We start from the raw sequence: 21,980 nt of genomic DNA on the forward strand, positions 1-21,980 counted from the left end.
TTCACATAGGATCCATAGATTCCAGCAGGACCTCCTCCTTGCATGCCTTCTTTCCTTAGTTGGAAAAGCTTCTCTGTGTGATGACCACTGTTCTGTCCATTAAAGCTCGAGTTTTACAGGAGTCTGGATGCTACGCTGTTATTTCGTAAGCAGCTCTATTGTCCACTTGGGCTGCTATGCACATCTCTCCCACCATCCTGTGCACTCCTGAGAATGTTCGAGTCTGGATCTTGTGTGCTGTGGCTGTCATGGTGCCTGATACAAAACTGGCATTCAACTTGTCAGGATGAGCCCTGGGTGTTGTATGGAAGCCAATTTGACAATAATTTATATTCAACAACAACAACAACAACAACAACAACAACTGGTATTCAATCCATGTTTACTGAGGGAGGGGAGGCAGGAAGGTAGGAAGGTAGGAAGGTAGGAAGGCAGGAAGGAAGGAAGTTTTTGCCCGAATGCACCAAAATGAATATATGACATTCTGATTCCATCTATTCTAAGGCTTGGTCTATTTTTCTTAATTAACTTAAAATTTTAAATATTGAATGGCTTTATATGTGCTACATTAGCCCAATGAGTTATAAACAAAGCTTTATTATCAGAGAAATTCTTAGAAAAGAAAAACAACATGACATAAAGGAGCAAACTTGCTATCTGTAGGACCTGGAGGTACAGAGCCTCAAAATCCCACTTCTTGAATATGTATCAAAGGCAGTGTCTACTGGACAACAGAGAAGCAATCACCCTTAGAAATGAGGAAGACAAGGTTGTTTTTTAAGACTTGAACCAGGAAATACTGGATTATCCATCTATGGGAGGTAATTGTGAATGGATGTACCTAAACCATTATCAAGGTGACCAACCTGTGATCCCAGTTAGGGGAGAAAGAGCATAAACAAAGATACAATGCCAAGGAGAGGCAAATGATAAGGAGGTATTAATGATCAGCGGTGAGAAACATTTTCATCATGACAAAGGAAAAGTCTGTTCTCTAAGTGTATCCTCTCACTTTTTGGTTTATACATCAGCATCTTGTGAGTTTGGAAAATGCGAGTTAGTGCATCTGTCTTTGTGCACTGACAAAGATGAATATATGACCAAAGGCTGAAGGATGGCCTCTTAATTGTGGTCATTTCACCAGGGCTGATGTGCTGTGCGACCTTGCCTGGCTGCCAGCTGGCCAGCCCCAATCAGATCTCACTGCAGCCCCTCTCACATTAAAACACGCATTGTGGGCCAACATCAGCACAGGGAGTCCTTTCATCAGGATGACAACACAAGGCCAAGTGCATTCCATTCACGACCAGACACAGACTCAGAATGAAATGTAACTGACACAGCTCGGGCTCCTAAGTGACCTTCAGATGCCAGTGTCAGTCAAATGGTTCTAAAGAAAAATTAAGCTCGGGTTATGTTCATCTGGAATGCATTACTAAATGAAGACATGGAATAGAGGTGATTTTTTTTTTTTTTTTTTTAAGAACTTAGGAGCCAACTCTGTGGTGGGGAATGGAGGTGCTTGAAAAAGGAGAAAGGACTAAAATGGTGCCCACAAGTGCTAGAAATCTATGATGCTACAAGTGACATTTCTAACACTAACATGTAAGTTTGCTAGTGCTTCAGGTAAGCATGTTCTCATCTAGAGTAGAATACTGGAAAAGGTATGGGTGAACTCATCTCTTATCTAACTCACAATGAGCGTTCACTCCAACAAGGCTGAAGTGCCTTGGAAAGAAGTTTTATAGTCCAGAGTTGGTAAATGGAATACCACATGGCTGGAATGACTCTCATCATATGGCCATCTGATATACCACAGCAGGATGTGCCTAAAAAGAACTGAATAAAGTCTAAGATGCTGCCGCCATTGTGAAGATTCATATCCACAGCGCCACACATCATCATGATGAAACCAAGCAGAACTGATTTTCACCAAACTTAGGAAGAATACTGTTGTTGAGGATAAGACTCTGCCGCTAGATCTGGAGAATTCCTTTCCAAATTCAGACTACATAAAAAACTCAGTCTCTTTGACAAATGGCTATAAACTTTCCTGCTGATTTATCTGTTCCACTTTTTCACTAGCATGACAGTTTCCTGGTTTGAAATGAAACTCAATTCTTCTAAAAGATCTAACCCCTAAAATCACTAAAGAATCCCTTTCTAATTGTGATGGTGGACCCCTTTAGCTACCCCTGTCCAGATTCAAATCCACTCCTGCAACATTTTCTGAGGTTTAATATTCACACTTATGTATTTATTTCTACTTAATTAAGCTTAAATATTACAAATAGTTCATTTGAATACTATGACTATCATCCAATTCAGAATATTTTTAGCTTTATGTGGAATTTTTAATGTTTGCAATAAAGCAAAACTCCTTTGAGAGGAGAACTCGTGTGTATATTTTGAGTGTCTTTTGGTTCGGGACCTCTGGGAGCCTTCTGCGGTGCACCAGAGTGAAACAAACGTTTGTGAGGTAACAAAGACTGAGACCTGAAGGACAATGTGGTTTGAAATTGCCTCTACCGCTAAACCCATGCTAAACTCTACTGAAACCATCTACGAGAGTTTACTATTCAGAAAATATTATCAATGACATGTCAAAATAAAGATTACATTTAAATGATTACTGAGAAAGGGGAGTGTTGTTTACATGCAAAACACAGATTTCAAAAAGGTAAGATGGGTTTTGGTCTACTTTTCTAGAGACGAAGAAAAATAGATGGAAGTAATATTTCCTCTTTTTAAAGGTCATATTTTAAATTATGCCAAAGATAACCAAGTTGAAATAGTATCATTTGAAAAAAAAGAAGGGATTAAAAAACAATGACGTAGCCAAGAGGATGAAGAGGAAAAGTGTTCCTCCACAGAAGTATTCCAGCTAATGAAGAATTGATGGAGTTAGCATTATAATTATTTTGCACTTCTAATGAAATCATGAATCCCACTAACAACATAAACAAATAGATATTATGTATTTCTTGATATAATATATGAGAGCACTCACGAAGCGAGTGTCACCCTACTCAGATGAAGTCTCTAGATCAAACTAACAATTTACAGGAACCACATGGGTACAGAAAAATGTAATAAATGAGAACACGGCAATGCAATCAGAACATCTAAAATGTGGGAAAATCCACAGGACAAATGATCTGATTTCTTAAAAAATAATAACAATAATAATTACAAAGGAAAAAAAGAAATACGATGGAGTGCAGAAACTTCTAGATTAAAAGAAAACTGAGGGACACAGCAAAGGCAATGCATGAAATTTGTCTGCGTCCTCATTCAAACTAATTGTAAACAAATGGATGAATTAGCATGTATAGAGTCAGGGAAATTAGAATTACATATATGATAATACTGAGAAATTATCATAAATGTTTTTAAATGCACAATAATGGCACTAGAATTATGCTTGAAAAAGCATCTCTTAACTTTTATCAGTGTTCTGACATTTTTAACAGATGAATTGTAAATGGCTGGGATGACTTTACAATAGTCCAGCTGGTGAGAGAGGGTACTTCAGATGAAACAGGAATGAACTGGTAGTTTTGTAGCTGGGTACTGAGTACATGGGATTTATTATATGGCATTCTAATAATTTATACATTTAAAACTTTTCACAATAAAATGCTGAAAAATTTTAAAGTTGGAAAAAAGCAACAGCGAAGACTTACCCTGCTGGATATCCTTCATTTCTAAATGCAAACTAGATATCAAGATTCCCACAGTTTGAGATCGCTTTCCATCCAATAACTTGATGATCTGGAATTTAAAAACAAAGTTAATACACACTCAGATATCTGTGCAATCTTTCAGAAGCATACCAAAAACATTAAGATTTTTAGATACTTTGATGAATTAAACTGATGCTACACTCTATTTTAACAAGATTTTAATACTAAAGTGACTTATCCACAACTGTAGATTTTTAAAAAATATTTATTTATTTTGAGAGCGAGAGAGCACATGTGTGGAAGTGGGGGAGAGGCAGAGAAAGAGGGAGAAGGAAGGAGAATCCCAAGTAAGCTCCACACTGTCAGCGCGGAGCCTGAGACCTCACAAATTGTGAGATCATGACCTGAACCTAAAGCAAGAGTGGGTACACAGGTGCCCCTAACTATAGCTATTTTAGAAAATAAAGGAAAAACACCACCCCAAACTCTGCTAGTCTAACACAAGCGCTAAAATCTTTATATTATACTCAGATCTTTTTATTCAAACACTTAATTAACTAAACTGTTATTGCAATATATGTGTAATTTTATATCCAGCTTTTCTACTTATCATTGGCATATTTCCACATTGCAACTTCTTAGGTCACTTCAATAGCCTTTAATCTTCTTGGCTGTGTCATCTGCCTAGTGGTTTAGAAGGAAGATCAGTGGGATTTCAACTCAGCTGGTTAGCTGTTTAAAAGTGATAATGGCCTTGGAAAAGTGACTTACCCTCTAGGAGGAGTTTAATTTCTTCCTCAGGGATAGGGCTTGACTACATTTTTTTTTGTATAGTGATTCTAAAACTTGCATAATATCTGTAAAGCACCTCGTATAATATATTCTTAACATAGATTTAAATAAAATTTCCTCTTCTTGTGCTATTTTTAATATAAACAATGTAATACTTTTTTAGAATCACTTTATTTTTTTATTTTTTTTACACTTTTATAAATGCTTTATGTTCATTATTTAATTCTCCCTGCATTGTACTAATTTACATAGTATTCCTACATTTTTACTTTTTATTTTTTCAATATATGAAATTTATTAACAATGTAATACTTTGTACATTAAGCCTTAATTTTATTTTATTTTATTTTTTTTAATTTTTTTTTAACGTTTATTTATTTTTGAGACAGGGAGAGACAGAGCATGAACAGGGGAGGGTCAGAGAGAGGGAGACACAGAATATGAAGCAGGCTCCAGGCTCTGAGCTGTCAGCACAGAGCCCGACGCGGGGCTAGAACTCACGGACCGCAAGATCATGACCTGAGCCGAAGTCGGACGCTTAACCGACTGAGCCACCCAGGCGCCCCAAGCCTTAATTTTAAATTGCTTAAAATTGCTTTTTAATAATAATATATATCAAAACTTTACACTCTTTTTATAAACTCCAAACACCTCACTGCCAATTCTGAAGAGAGAGCTCTTCATAGTTTTGTCTTCTTTAAAACTAGTCAGCCAAATCAGTTCCTTCTAACATATCACACAGTCACGACTAAGGGGGCAGGGGGTGGGGGGCGGGAGATCTTTTCTCTCATGTGACACAGCTACAAAAACCAATAGAAAATGCACACCAAACATCACCAAATCATAAGCTTTTTTTTTAATGCACTTTGCTGGACCAAATACAAATTAAATGAAACAGCTGTGTTTCCCCTCCCACTTAGGTACTTATAAATTTACCAAAATATAATGAAGACACAGACAGCAACAAGCACCTGCATTTATATTGGCCCCGGACCGACTGAGTTACCTGCTGGTTGAGCAATAAGGAACAAAAGGCGTTTGTTCCAAGATTGTCTAATTACCGATTTATCAGTTGATCCTCAATCAATTATTGCCAAACCTCATATTTCCTCTCCCTTCTCAGAATGGCTACTTTTATGTAACTACTAGACCTAAAATATAGTAAATACCAAGATTTTATCCGAATAAAAGGAAATTTGATTTTTCAGTCCAATGTGTTTAATAATTTCAATAGTCTTAGAGAAAGATTCCTGGGAGACACAGAATTTCAAGAGTTTTTAAAGGAATTAGGAAGGTAGGTACTTGGTCTTTTTAATTTTTTTATATACAAAAACAAAAGAGATTATATCTAATCAAATATTCTTTTTTTAAAAACTTTTTTAATGTTTATTTTTTTTCTAAATGTCTATTCATTTTTGAGTGAGAGAGAGAGAGAGAGAGAGAGAGAGAGAGCGCGCGCGCGCACACGCAAAATCAAGGGAGGAGCAGAGAAAGAATGAGACACAGAATCTGAAGCAGGCTCCAGGCTCCAAGCTGTCAGCACAGAGCCTGATGCGGGGCTCTAACTCAGAAACAGCAAGATCATGACCTGAGCCAAAGTCGGAGGCTTAACCAAATGAGCCGTCCAGGTGCGCCATGTTTATTTATTCTTGACAGAGAGAGAGAAAGAGCACACATTGGGGATGGGCATAAAGAGAGAGAGGAAGACACAGAACCCAAAGCAGGCTGCAGGCTTTGAGCTATCAGCATAGAGCCCTACACAGGGATTGAATTCATGAGCCATGAGATCATGACCTGAGCTGAAGTCAGAGGCTTAACTGACTGAGCCACCCAGGTGCCCCTCAAATATTTTCTTTAAAAAAGCATTTTCGGGGCGCCTGGGTGGCTCAGTCCATTGAGTGGCCGGCTTCAGCTCAGGTCATGATCTCGCGGTCCATGGGTTCGAGCCCTGCGTTGGGCTCTGTGCTGACAGCTCAGAGCCTGAAGCCTGTTTCGGACTCTGTGTCTCCCTCTCTCTGACCCTCCCCTGTTCATGCTCTGTCTCTCTCTGCCTCAAAAATGAATAAACGTTAAAAAAAAATTTTTTTTTAAAAGCAATTTCTGGCTTTTTCTTAGGTTGAGAACACAAATTTAACGTGAAATGATTTGTGGGCACCTAGGTGGCTCAGTCAGTCAGTTGAGCAACCAACTCTTGATTTCGGCTCAGATCATGATCCCAGAGTTGTAGAATTGAGCCCCGTGTCAGGCTCTGTGCTGAACCTGAAGTCTGCTTGGGATTTTCTCTCTCTCTCTCTCTCTCTCTGCCCCTTTTCCCTGCACATACTCTCTCTCTCTCTCCCCTATCTCTCTAAATATATATATATATATATATATATATATATATATATATATATACACACACACCCCAATATATATATATATATACACACAAATATATATATACACACACACAAATATATATACATATACATACATATATATATATATGTATGTATATGTATATATTCTGTGAATATTCTATGTGCCTGGCACTGCTTTGGACCCTGAGGATATGGAGGTGCTTGAGACAGATCAAGTCCTTGCCCTTGTGAAGTCTGTAGAGTTTAGTTATCTAAAAAAAAAAAATCACTTCGGCTTTGTTTTTCTTTCTCAAGATTGCACTGGCTATTTGAGGTCTTTTGTGGTTCTATACACACATTTTAGGATTATTTTTTCTATTTCTGTGAAAAATGACATTGAAATTTTGATAGGGATTGCATTGAATCTGTAGATTTCTTTGGGTAGTACAGACACTTTGACAATATTAATTCTTCTAATCCATAAACACAGAATATCTTTACATTCAATTGTGCCTTTAATTTCTTTCATCAGTGTCTTACACTTTGCAGTGTATTAGTCTGTCACCTCCTTGGTTAAATTTATTCCTATATATTTTATTATTTTTGATATAATTATAAATGGGATTATTTTCTTAATTTCTGATTGCTCACTGCTAGTATATAGAAATGCAACAGATTTTTGTGTATTTATTTTATACCCTGAGACTTTACTGAATTCATTTATTAGTTCTAACAGTTTTGGGTGGAGTCTTTAGGGTTTTCTATATATAAAATCACATTATTTGCAAATAGTTACAGTCTTACTTCCTCCTTTCCTTTCTAGTTGCTTTTTATTTCTTTTCTTGCCTAATTACTCTGGCTAGTTCTCAGTACTATGTTGAATAAAAGTGGCAAGAGAAGGCATCGTTGTCTTGATCCTGATCTTAGAGGAAAAGCTTTCAGCTTTTCAGTCTTGAGTATGATATTAGCTGTGGGCTTGTTGATCATTTTTTATCATATATGGATGTTGAATTCGGTCAAGTGCTTTTTCTGCATCTATTGAGATGATGATTTTTATTCTTCATTTTGTTAATGAGATGTATCACACTGACTGATTTACAGATACTTAACTATCTTTGTATCCCTGGAATAAATCCCACTTGATCATGATGTATAATCCTTTTAATGTGCTGCAGAATTTGGTTTGCTAATATCTGGTCATGGATTTTTGCATCTATGTTCATCAGGGATACTGGTTTGTAGTTTTCCTTTTTTGGTGTGGTGCTCATGTCTGGTTTCAGTATCAGGGTAACGCTGGCCTTTTAAAATGAGATTGGAAGCATTCCTTCCTCTAATTTTTCGGATGAGTTTGAGAAGTATAGGTATTAAATCTTCTTTGAATGTTTGATAGGGACACTATCTGGTCTTGGGCTTTTGTTACTGGTAGGTTTTTGATTACTCATTCAATCTCCTTACTAGTAACCAGTCTGTTCAGATTTACTATGATTTAGTCTTAGAAGACTGGTTTTCTAGCGATTTATCCATGTCATGGATATGTCCAACTTGTTGGCATATAATTGTTCATAGTAGTCTCTTATATTCCTTTGTTCTTCTGTGGTATCAATTATAACTTCTTTTTTATTTCTAAATTTATTTGAGCTCTCCCTCTTGTTTTCTTGGTGAGTCTAGCTAAAGATTTGTCATGTTTCTTTTCAAAGAACCAGTCGTTAATTTCATCGATCTTTTCTCTTGACTTTTTAGTCTCTATTTCATTTACTTCTACTCTGACCTCTGTTATTTTGTTCTTTCTACTAACTTTAGGCATTGTTTGTTCTTTTTCTAGTTCCTTCAGGCGTGAATTTTGATTGCTTAACGTTTTACTTGTTTCTTGAGATGGAACTGTGCCCTTATGAGCTTTTCCCTTAGAACTCCGTTTGCTGCATCCCACTGATTTTGGTATGTTGCATTCCTATTCTCATTTGTCTCAGGGTATTTTTTTTTTTAATTTCTCCTTTGATTTCTTCATTGACTCACTGGTTATTCAGAAGCATGTCATTTAATCTCCACTTATCTGTGATTCTTCCACTTCTTGTCATTGATTTCTACCCTCATACCGGTGTGGTCAGAAAAAAGATGCTTGATAGGATTTCAATCTTCTTAAATTTATTGAGATTTATTTTATAGCCTAACATTGTAATCTGTTTTGAAGAATGTTCCATGTGCACTTGAAAAAATGTATATGCTGTTGGTTTTGGATGGAATGTTCTATAGACATCTGTTAAGTCCACCTGGTCTAATGTGTCATTTAAAACCAATTTATCTTATTCCAGCAATTCTACTACTAGGTATTTATCCCAAGAAAACAAAAACAGTAATATGAAAAGATATATGCATCTCATTTCATTGCAGCATTATTTATAATTACCAAGATATGGAAACAACATATTACCAAGTATTTATAATTGGTATTTATAATTACCAAGATATGGACAAACAGATAAAGACGACGTCTCTCTCTCTCTCTCTCTCTCTCTCACACACACACACACACACACACACACACACACACACACACACAGGAATATTATTCGGTCATAAAAAAGAATGGGATCTTGCCGTGTGTGACACCATGGATAGACATAGACGGTATTATATTAAGTGAAATAAGCCAGACAGAGAAAGACAAACACCATATCAATTCATTTACATGTGGAATCTAAAAAACAAAACAAAACTCATAGATAGAGAAAAGAATGGTGTTTGTTAGAAGGCAGAAAGGTTGGGAGGAGCAGGAAAAATGGGTGAGAGTGTCAAGAGATACAAATTTCCAATTATAAAGTAAATAAGCCATGTATGTAATGGCTTGTACAGTATATACATATATGGAATGTATGTGTATGTACATGATGTAATATAGAACATGGTGACTACAGTCAATAATAGTATAGTACATACCTAAAGGTTGTGAAAGAGTAAATCCTATAAATTCTCATCACAAGAAAAATGTTTCATAAATTTATATGGTAACTACACTTATTGTGGTGATCATTTGCAACCTGTACAGATATTGAATCATTATATTGTACAGCTAAAACTGTTTGTTGTAGGTGAATTATACCTCCATAAAAATCACTTTGGTAAAACTGCTGAAAAGAACTATAAAGGCAAATAAAACAACACCTGAACTAGTCACAAAGAAAATTCTGAAGAAGCAAGGCTTTGGGAACTGACTGGATTTTATATATATATATATATATATATATATATATATATATATATATATATATACACACACACACACACACATACACACACACACATATATATACATACATATGTATATGTATATATATAATATATGTATATATATTATATGTATATGTGTATATATATATATACATATATATATATTAATGTTCATTTATTTTTGGGAGAGAGGGAGAGAGAAAGACAGGATCTGAAGTGGGCTCTGCACTGATAGCAGAGAGCCTGATGCAGGGCTCGAACTCACGAACTAGGAGATCATGACCTGAGTCAGATGCTTAACCAGCTGAGCCACCCAGGGACCCCTGACTAGATTTATTCTTAAATCTCCAGGATAGTAACTGATAAAACCTTGGCCATGGAATACACACTGATGTCAAGGAGATAGGCATGGAAATCAAATTTATGACAAGATCACAAAAAGGTAGCAAAATTTTCTTCAAGAAAACATTCATCAAGCTATCCAGTTCGGGTTCTGAAAACCATGAGTAACACATTCTACCTACAAGCAAGAGAAGGCTTAGATGCAAGTTCTTTTAATAGCTAATTAAAAGAAGGCAAGAGAGTAATCAGAAGGGAACTGAGGGAGAGACAGAGAGAGGAAAGGACCAACATTGAGATCGCCTGTCACTGGGAAAAACAAGCATATCCATCCCTTCAGTGTTCAACCAGGCTGAAATATGGAAAGGATCTCACCATAGTGAGCCATTCTTGCAATTTTGTCTGATGTCTCAGCATGGCAGGTGTTTGAAAAGAGAGTATTTGTTACCTTTAGCTGGACTACAACTTTAAGACCTGTCTGAAATGCAGTGCTGCCTCCCAAAAGGGAGATGGCCAGTAGTAAAGTCAGAGCATTTGTATTCTCTTCCCTGTTTGTGTGAAATTCCCTGCCTATCTCTCTCTGACTAGAGCTTTAAAAAATATACCTCTAAGTTTCTATGTAGTCCCTCTTTAATTGTGGAATAATGCAAGGTTTCTCAAAAACAGCCAAAATGGTGAGAACAAAATGGACACTGAATGGATGTATGTCTTAACCGTTTTAGTATCTTCCTTTCTTTCCTTTTCCTTCCTTCATGGATTAAAAGATAATAATAATAACAACAATAACAATAATAAAAAAAACATAACATGAAATATACCTCATTAAATTCTTAAACACTTAATAGTATTGTTAACTATATCACACTGTTGTACAGCAGATATCTAGAATTTTTCATACTGTATAATAAAAACTCGACTCCCCATTTCCTTCTCCACCCCTCCTCCCCCACCCCACAGCCTCTGTGGCAGTTTTCTGCTTCTACTTTCTACTTCTATGAGCTTGACTACTTTAGATACCTCATATAAGTGGAATCATGCAGTATTTGTCCTTCTGTGACTAACTGATTTCACTTAGCATAATTTTCTCAAAGTTCATTCATTCTATAGCATGTGACATAATTTCCTTAAGGCTGAATAATATGCCATTGTGTGTGTGTGTGTGTGTGTGCGCATATACACACAACCCTAAACACACACACACACACACACACACACACACACACACACACACATCACACGGCTTTTATCCATTCATCCATCAGTGGGCATTAGGTTATTTCCATCTCTTGGCTATTGTGAACACTGCTGCAGTGAACATGGATGTGCAGTTATCTCTTTGAGACCCTGTTTTCAATTCTTTTGGATAAATACCCAGAAGTGAGGCTGTCAGATCATGTGGTGGTTTTCTTTTTAATTTTTGTGAGGAAACTCCACACTGTTTTTCATAGTAGCTGCACCATTTTACATTCCCACCCAAAATGCACAGGAGTTCCAATTTTTCTACATCTTCACCAACACTTGTTCTTTCTTTCTTTTTCCCCCCCTTTTAAAAAAAGTATAGCTATTCTAACAGATGTGAGGTGATACCTCATTGTGGTGTTGATTTGCATTTCCCTGATGACTAGTGATGTTGAACATTTTTTCGTACACCTGTTGGCCATTTGTAGGTCTTTTGTGGAGAAATGTCTAAATCCTTTGCCCATTTTTCAATTGGGATTCTTTTTTATGGAGTTGTAGGCATTCCTTATAGGTTTTGGGTTCTTAATACCTCATCAGATATATGGTTTACATGTGTTTTCTCCCATTCCATAGGTCCTTTACATTCTTCTGATTGCTTCCTTTGTTATGCAGAAGCTTTTCAGTTTGATGTAGTCCCACTTGTCTATTTTTGCTTCTGTTGCCTATCCTTTGGTGTCATATCCAGAAAATAATTCCAAGACCAATATTATGAAGCTTTTCCCCTTATGTTTTCTTCTATGAATTTTATAGTTTCAGAACTTACATTTAAGTCTTTAATCCATTTTGTGTTGATTTCTGTTTATGCTGTAAGGGTCCAATTTCATGCTTTTGCATATGGATATGTGGGTTTTGTTTTGTTTTGTTTTTTGAGGAGCCCATCTTAGCCTTATTTTGTGGTCTTGGCACCCTTGTTGGAGATCATGTGACCATATACGCATGGGTTTATTTTGGGGCTCTCTATTCTTTTCCACTGGTCTATATGTTTGCTTTGATATCAACACTGTTTCAAATACTGTAGTGTGTAATACATTTTGGAGTTAGGAAGTGGAGAACAATACCAAACAAATTAGAAGGAAAAAATTAGAAGAGAGGGTTAAGAAAAAGAGCAGAACATATACTTTAAAATATCCTTAAGTCCAATATGTAAAATGAATAAAATGAAACCCATGGAGGAACCCATTACATTAATAAACAGACCAAGTGAAAGTTCAGTTGACTAAGAAGGCTGGCCCAAGACTTCAGTATATATTCTTATCTTCCTGAAATTGCTTAACAACGGGGCTGAGCAGGATGTGAGGGATGGTGTTGGAGACAGGGAGGAGGAGGAAAAAGGAAGAGAAACTCTCTGTGGGTTCTCAGGTCATATTTTACAAGCTTCTGCCCAAGTCTTGGCCAACATGATCATGGGAAAAGAGACTGGAATAAGCAAGGGCTCCTTCGTTTAACACATCTATCAAATGACTCCCATTTGCCAGGTACTGAGCTTGGGACTGAGTTCTGTCTTTGGAGAATTGTCAAGTTTACAGAAATATTTGTTCTGTTATTTTTCTGTCTGTTTTATTTTTCTGAGTTTACTACTTTTAGTTACAAAACCAAGTGCTTATTGTAATAAAATATAAACTGTAAAGAAGACCAGAAAAAAAGTAGAAGGTGAAATTCTCTCATCTCCCAATTCCACTGCTCGGTTACCACCACTAGTAATGGGGGCTTGTCTTCTTCCAGATCTAAACATGTATGCGTGCCCACACGTGTGGAGGGTTTTATCTTTATAAAAATGAAAGGCAGTACATTCTGTTCTGCAACTTTTCCCTCTGGTTCTGTATAAGTTTTTTAATTATACAGATACATTCCATGTCAATAGAGGCAGGGCCACTTTAAGTATGACACTTAATTTAAGTATTCCTCTATTGATGGACACTTAGGAATTTTCCAAAACTTGCCAGTTATTTACAATACTGCAGTGAGCAACCACATGGGTGTATTCTTAGTCACTTGAGCTTATATTTCTATAGAATAGATTTACAGAAGTTATTCAAACAATATGTCCATTTTGAATTTTGACAGACAGTGCCAAACTATTTCTAATAGGGGATACCAATTTACACTATTCTCTCACCCTCTGGGTATTACCAATTTAAAATTTTTTGGCCAACAGGGCAGGTAAAATGTTTTTTCACAAGTCTATATTTCTTAAAAATTTTTTTAATGTTTATTTACTTTTGGGAGGGAGGGGAGACAGGGAGAGAGAAGTGGGGGTGGGGGAGGAGTGGCAAGGGAGAGAGGAGAAGATCCAAAGCAGGCTCCATGATGACAACAGAAAGCCCAATGTGGGGCTTGAACTCATGAATCGTGAGATCGTGACCTGAGCCGAAGTCAGATGCTTAACTGACTGAGCCATCCAGGCACCCTGCACTAGTCTACATTTCTAATGATTTCATAGCAAGGTTAAACATTTGGTTACCAGTCACATGTTCTTGTGGATTTTCTTTGTTTCGTTTTTAGTATGTTTTCCAATTACTAGATCTATTAGGCTGGTACAATGCAAAGAAATTTAAATAAGCACCTAGCTGAATAGCAAGGAGAAAGAGGTTTACACAGAGATTGCTGTGGGAAGGGGGCATCTTCAAAGAGAAGAAGGAAGATGAGAATTACCTTTTATTGTACCTTTAGTGAGCTGTAGGTATGTGCTAGCTCTGCACACAGGCCAATCCAAATGGGCAGTTGTGAATTGGGGGGCAATGAACACCAGAATACTGTAAACTTTGTTTTCTTTAGTGGCCCCCAATGGATTTCCAGGGACAACAATACTTCATGCTCAAGAGGCCCTATAAAGTAACTGTAGTTGCCTCACTGCTAGGGCATTAAAGCGAGAGGCACAAAAATAGAAGAACACTTTGTTCTGCTCACCCAGTACTTGATTTTCCTTTTTGATATTTGTGATCAAATCTCACAACTCCTTACCCAGATCTACACCTGTTATCAGAGGCATTTGCTTTTATAGCAGAGTGGCTAGGAAGAAAACAGCAAGGAGGGAAGAAGACAAGAATAAAGAAAACTGGTGGAGAGAATAAACAAAGAGAAGAGGGAAGAAGACAAAGATTTATAACACAACAGAAGATTTTTTAAAAGAGAAGATCATCTTGTTATCAACCAATAATTACATTTTTAAAAATAATTTTTTAGAATCATGCACAAGTTTCAAATAACCAGATCCAATTTATGCAGAACCTTCTATTAACTGAAAATTCCCCTTGTTTTTCTTATATCGCATTATATGCATTCTTGGTAAGGTAACTTCTAGATAAAGTGAACTTCAAAACTTCTTCTTTGAAGAAGGGTGCCTGGGTGGCTCAGTCGATTAAGCCTCTGGCTCCTGGTTTCGGCTCAGGTCATGATCTCACAATTCATGAGTTCAAACCCTGTGTCGGGCTCTGTGCTGATGGTGTGGAGCCTGCTTGGGATTCTCTCTCTCCCTCTCTCTGCCCCTCCCCTGCTCATGCACATGCACACACACTGTCTCTCAAAATAATAAACTTTAAAAAACTTCTCTGAAGAGAAAGAATACATGAAAAGAAGATGAAGTAATATTGGGTATTTATTCTCCCCTATCCACTAGCCTCTCTAATATATTCGGGGCTTGCAAGAAATCAAAATCATCTACACCTTCCATATTTGCATTACTGAAAAGTGTGGACTGGTGACCATAATGATTAGCAGGAAAATTTTTAGAACCCTCCATCTCCTGTCTTTTGTCAGATATCTAATTGTCTGCCCTTTCTATAATAGGAAATGTAACTGATGCATTAAAAGAATAGCTAAAGGATTTAAAAGTTTCATCAAACCATTTATTAATTAAATAATTAACCAGCACCGCTCATTTCTTTAAGCCTTCCAGTTGTTACTATCCTGTGCCATTTTAACATTTTTTTAAAATTTGTCTGGCCCAAGTCAAAGATTCACAGCAACATGACAATCTAAGTAAAAATACAAACACAGCTAATAACTACAGCCAGAAATACAACAGTCCTTTCCTCTTTTAGCATTAGCACACTGAGCCGCCATGGCCTCTTGGCCAACTCTGAAAAGTCATCAGCATCACAGTCTGGTGACTAGTTGTCATGAAAAAAGTCAGGAGACCAGCCTTCTATTTCTAGACCTTCCCTGATTCATCCTTACATTGATGCAGAAATGTAGTCAGTCTAATGCAACAAAACTCACAACATGGAAACTCCTATGTTGGTGTACTGCAAGGGGTGTAAATAATATATATGTATATATCCTTGTTCAGTGGGAGTTCAAAGACTAGTTAGAAGGGGAAACTCATATAAATAAGTCTGAAACAAGGGAGTTATTTACAGGGATCAGTGAACATAAAGAGATTCTAATTGTTCTTTGTATATGATCCTTAAAAATGTCAGGACTCACTGAAAATGGGGGTTTTGAAGGAGATGGCTGTTTGGGGCACAATCTTCCTCTGGGTAACTTGAAACCATTCGCCAAAGTTACATTCAGTGCTCTTTTCCTGAAACAAAAATCCAGGTCTCGTGTTCAGAAAACTGCTCTGTGAAGGAGTTTAAGAAACGATAAGCTCTAGGGCATGTGGGTAGTTCAGTTGGTTAATCGTCTGACTTCGGCTCAGGTCATGATCTCATAGTTCATGGGTTTGAGCCCCGCGTCGGGTTCTATGCTGACAGTTCAGAGCCTGGAGCCTGCTTCAGGTTCTGTGTCTTCTTCTCTCTCTGCCCCTCCCTACTCGTGCTCTGTCTTGGTCTTTCAAAAATAAATTTAAAACGTTAAAAAAAGAGAGTGATGATAAGCTCTGCAGACCATGAGCCCCAAATGACACTGTAATTCATGTTCTTCTCTTTTTTCTCCTTTAATAGAATTTATTGTCAAGTTAGCTGACATACAGTGTATGTAGCGTGCTCTTGGTTTTGGAGGTAGATTCCTATAATTCATCGCTTACATACAACACCCAGTGCTGATCCTAACAAGTGCCCTCCTCAATGCCCATCACCCATTTTCCCCTTTCCCCTGCCCCACCCCCATCAACCCTCAGTTTTTTCTCTGTATTTAAGAGTCTCTTATGGTTTGCCTCCCTTTTTGTTTGAAACTATTTTTTCCCCTTCCCTTCCCCCATGGTCTTCTGTTAAGTTTCTCAAGGTCCACGTATGTGTAACTTGTGTTCCGCTTAGCCATTATAGAAGGGGGCTCTTTCCATCCTGTATGACCACTGGGGCAAAGGTTCTTCCAGGCATTAAGACCAGCAAGCAGAGGGGCTTTCACACTATTGAAGACCTTGAAGCCAATCCACTGCATTTGATTGCTGGATATTGGTCAGCTTCCCAATTTTATTAGCCCATAGCTTCATAATATGAATGTCAAACAAATGGTTTTCCAAGTTTATGTGGCCAGTAGACAGCATTATGCCTTGAAGCTCCCAATGTGACTTCTTTCCATGTAGGCTCTTAGGAAAAAAGTGCCCACCCCATGCTGTTCAAGATAGATACTTTAGAGAAAATTTACAAGAGAGTATGAGTACTTGCAAAAGTTTGTTCATTCAGTCCATACACTAGTTGAAGTGGGTTTGGGGATCATTTACCATTAGCATTGAAGAAACTTGCAAATGCTGCTTAACTTAACCTTCTGCCTTTGGGCAAGCCCAGAAATTAAAGACGGACCTTACTTTACAAGGAAGTTCATACTTTAAGAAACTATTAAGAGTGTCTTTGTACAGCACACGTATATTTATAGCCATTTTCTATCATCAAACACATAAAACACAGTCGTACCTCAGCTAATTGCAAACACAACCTGAACTTTTCATCCTATTCCTATTCTGGGACTACTCTCGATATCCATTTCTCATTCCTCTTTGTCCTCATGTGCGTATTACTTGATTTGTCATAATCCTCAAAATCATTTTCTAGTATTGAGTAACTTTTGGCAGCAAAGAGTTTTGCTTAATGTCTGACTCAAATTCCTCATGCCTCCATTTCAAGTAATCTTTTTCTGCTCCTAGGAAAGGCAGACAATAGCAGGTCTCACCATCCCGTATACAAAGCCCCTTCATAAACCTTAAGACTGTCATTTTTTTTTTAAACAAGAGACGCTTTCTATCAAATCTTTAAAAATCAGTTTTTGAGAAATGTTAGCAAGCCCTCAGTTTATCTTGGTCCTATCTGGAGTCAGCTGAACTGGGCAGCACAGAGCTTTCTCCTAGGTATAATTACAGTCTGGAGGAGAATGCAATTTGTGCAGCATTCCACTGACCTACAAGCTGACCTTGTGCAGGGGCGAATTCACAGGTTGCGTTAAACCCTATTAGACATGCCTAGTTTAAGGCAAAGCCTTTCCAGACCCCCGCCGCATGCTGGATTAGGGCATGTCACACATGCGTACTATTACATTGCCCAAGGAGCTCTCGCAATGCCTTCCAGAGCGGGGAGAGGCAGGCCCACATCCCACACTGCCTAATCCTGCACCTTGAGCCAGTGTATCCAAATGATTATTATTTCTTACATATGTGGATTTTCAGAAGAACCTGCCTCTTTGAATAAGAATTAAGACAGAAATGGGAAGACAGATTTGTTACTTTGGAAAAAACCACACCCTGACTGCTCAGCTAGAAAGGTCTTGCCAGACAGACTGAGAAGGAACTCCTGCCAGGCCCAGTGGGATTTTCACATTTACATAAAATCCACATATATCTTCAGCTTTCTGCCTGAGCTTGGCAGGCATGGCCAGAAGTAAATATAAAAATAAACGGACTGAATAGACCATGCATGCTGGAAGCCTACTTGGCCAAGTGAGTTCGGCACAGCTACAAAATTAAGAGAATTATAGAAGCCTTCTTCTTCCAGGGAGCCTTCCTTGTCTGAAAATGAAGATGATGAATTTCTACACCTACACCTTCATTAGACATCAAACACATTCAAACCAATACCAGACCAAGTAGTTACTCTGTTCTTTGGCTCAGTCCTCAAATTTGACATTTCTCTGTTTCAGTCACAGGATTTCCATTTCCAGTGAATTCGGTTTTATCATAGAACAGGCACCACATCTACTTAAATACAGCCACCTATGTTATTACCAACAAACATCTCCTGGGCACTTCGGGCAAATAAATGCATGTAAAAGCTGCTACCTTTCCTGTCTGAATCACGTCCCCCACCCACCACCACCCCGCCCCCAAAAAAACCCAAATAATGAAGGATCCACATACATGGGCAGATATTTACTTCCATGACAGGCATGTATTTCAAATATCCATATACAGGACATGGCCAACTCTATAGAACAAATGAGTATGTGGTTTGTTTCTCTCATGGAAACTGAAGAGAGTGGGGAATATACAGAAAGGAGACCATGTAACTCTTCAAAGCAAAATTCTAAAAAATACTCTTTTTAATTTTTGTGCCTTTAGGCTGGTGATCTTTGGCTTATGCTTCTTTATCAATACCATTATTTGGCACAACCACAGACATTATGAGGCTGCCATAACACACATGCACTACTAAATGAAAAGTCACTAATCTCATCAAGAGTAATCCTTCACATTTCTAAGCCACTGGGTGCCAAAGGGATCTGGGTATTTTCATGACTGTTGCAACTGCCTTGAAGACATTCCTGTGGACTGAGTTGAGAGGCAGGTAGAATCCTATACTAGAGACGTAGAAATTGATGAACCTATCCTATGGGCTACAAGCTCTGACGGTCAAGCTGATAATCTACTCCGGATACCTTCAAGTCAGAAATATAAATTAGTATGGAGTCCAAACTGGCCGGAGAGCATCTTTTGAGATATGAGATATGGTATAATAGGGAACCCTTTGGTTTAGAGAAACTAAAACTTTCATAACCAACTCCCCCCCACCATCACCAGATTGCAAATTCTTATTTTACAAGTAATAGAAATCTAATTTAGAAGACAGAGTGAGACTTTCCCAAGAGAAGTACTATGAAGTGACACAAGATAATGCACAAGGCCATGATGCATATTAGTCCACGGAGGCAGGCTTTATATATAAATTAAAAAAAAAAATTCAGGGGCACCTGGGTGGCTCAGTCGGTTAAGTGGCCGACTTCGGCTCAGGTCATGATCTCGCGGTCAGTGAGTTCAAGCCCCGCGTCGGGCTCTGTGCTGACAGCTCAGAGCCTGGAGCCTGTTTCAGATTCTGTGTCTCCCTCTCTTTGACCCTCTCCCGTTCATGCTCTGTCTCTCTCTGTCTCAAAAATAAATAAACGTTAAAAAATTTTTTTTTAAAAATTCAGGGGATAAAGCAACTCACACAATCCCCTTTCATAGGTATGACTGTTCTTGTGCCCTCCCTGCCATTTCTAGTGTGGCACTGACTGGAGATGGGATAGGTAAGCAACTCCTGCCCCCAGCCGATGTCAGGAGCAAGGGCCAGCTGGAGGGGAACAAGACCAGAGCTGGCAGTCATCTTGCTCTCTCTCCTCAGGGAGAGGGAGAGCTTCATTGGAAACATGCAATTGTTCCTTGGCAGGTGCTCAGGAAAGTAAGTGCTGACTCAGATTCGTTGTCCCTTCTTCTCCTGTGTTCCCCTCCCCCGGCCCCACCACTCTCTGGCATTGCAGCCTGAGGAGCTGGCTGGCTGGCTGGCTCCATGATGCCATATTATGAAGTGTCACCCGACTCGGTACAAACAAGCCCTCACTGCTGATGGTCAGCATGGCCAGGTATGCTTCTGGGTAGTGGCCTCTGTCAACTGGCCTGGTGATGCCATTAAAATAAGCTTTCCACACACAGCCTGATTATCTGTCCCACTAAATGTTTCAAGGAAAACTAAGCTTCACTGTTCTGTCAAACTGCTAGGTCTGAATCTCTTCCATGGCCTTATTTTTGGGGACACATAAAATTGCTCAGATGAAGTTTACTTTAAGGATTTAGGCTCCCCACCAAAACATGTGAAAAGGCGAACTGTCATCCTGTCTTGCGTCTGAGAACATATTTGGCATCCCATGCCCTGACTGATGAGACAGAAAAACCCTTTTATTGGTTTTCAGGCCACTGAATTCTGCTCACAAAGCAAATGGAGAGAAGACCACAGCAGGTGAAAGCTAAGGCTGGGACAGCGGTTGGAGGGGGGCACCATGGGGTGGAGGTGGGTGGGAATGTGGGCAGGAGATAATTCCAATGCCTTGACAGTTTCTGTGTTGAAATGAAATCACATGCATTTTCCCATTGATCAGAGATTCAGAAGACAAAACGATCAAGAGACGTCAGTGCATTCATCAGTGCGCCCTGTCTTCAGGGTGGACCAAAGTACCATCACACAAAGGTACAGATGAGAAACGCCAATCAATGGTGTCTGAGAGCTCCAGGCCCCTTCAAGAGTGCTTGGTTGTAATGAACATGAAACAATTCTAAACTACTGATAGCTGACCTGGTGAGAAGCAACCGGACAGAGGGCTGAAACCCTTTCTTCTACATGGCAGAAAGAAAACAGAAAACTGTGAAAAGATCCAACTTCTCATGAAACATAAAACAGAATCAAAACAAAACTGTCTAAGGCCCAACTGTCTAAGACTCTGCCTTTTAAACTCAAGGGATGGGGGCACCTGGGTGGCTCAGTCGGTTGGGCATCTGACTTTGGCTCAGGTCATGATCTCACGGCCCGTGCGTTCAAGCCCCGCGTCAGGCTCTGTGCTGTCAGTTCGGAGCCTGGAGCCTGCTTTGGATTCTGTGTCTCCCTCTCTCTCTGCCCCTCCCCCACTCATGCTCTGTCTCTATCAAAAAATAAACGTTAAAAAAAATTAAAAAAAAATAAACTCAAGGGATGAATGCTAAGCTACAGTGTTCAGACTGAGAGGAAAGAAGGACTCTCTGGGACAGACAACGCAGGAAAATTCAACTCCATGCCTTCAGGCAGCCTGCAGTCATCATTGCTCAAATTCTCCCAAGGCCAGAAACTTATTCTATTCATATAACTCAGCCTTTAACTGCTGGATGGAGAGTTTATTTACTCTCTGGTTTAGGAGGGATGGGAGTATAATGGCTCACCATTCAAGATACACTAGAGACATGGTGCCACACGAGCTTTAAGTCACATTTTATCATTTTGTTTTGAATTTCTGTACTATAATCCTACTTTAGATTTCCATCCCAACAATCAATCTGCATGGCTATCAAAACTAGTAGAGTAAATGTTCCTTCTCTTCCCCATGGGACATAGCACTAAGGAGAAAAGTGAAAGCTTTCTATCAATTTTTCCTAAATTGCATGGGATGGCATGGGATGGGGATCCTACATACCTCTACAACTGTAGGCAAAGCCTGCAACTGTCTACAGAAAGCTGTCTGTAGAAGACAATTAAGAATTTGTGGGATATCCTCT

At 38.6% G+C, this 21,980-nt stretch overlaps 1 protein-coding gene across 11 annotated transcripts in view; it reads right to left on the reverse strand.

The window, feature by feature from the left end:
* The window catches only part of FMN1 (formin 1), a 429,856-nt gene that overhangs the window by 159,057 nt on the left and 248,819 nt on the right, over positions 1–21,980 (reverse strand). For all 11 annotated transcript variants that reach the window (XM_042989251.1, XM_042989244.1, XM_042989245.1 and 8 more), the window contains one exon: positions 3,687–3,774. In XM_042989251.1, coding sequence (XP_042845185.1) covers positions 3,687–3,774 — 88 coding nt within the window. The remainder of the gene's footprint in view (positions 1–3,686; positions 3,775–21,980) is intronic.

This window comes from Panthera tigris, chromosome B3 (genome assembly GCF_018350195.1).
Source record: "Panthera tigris isolate Pti1 chromosome B3, P.tigris_Pti1_mat1.1, whole genome shotgun sequence".
Lineage (NCBI taxonomy): Eukaryota > Metazoa > Chordata > Mammalia > Carnivora > Felidae > Panthera > Panthera tigris.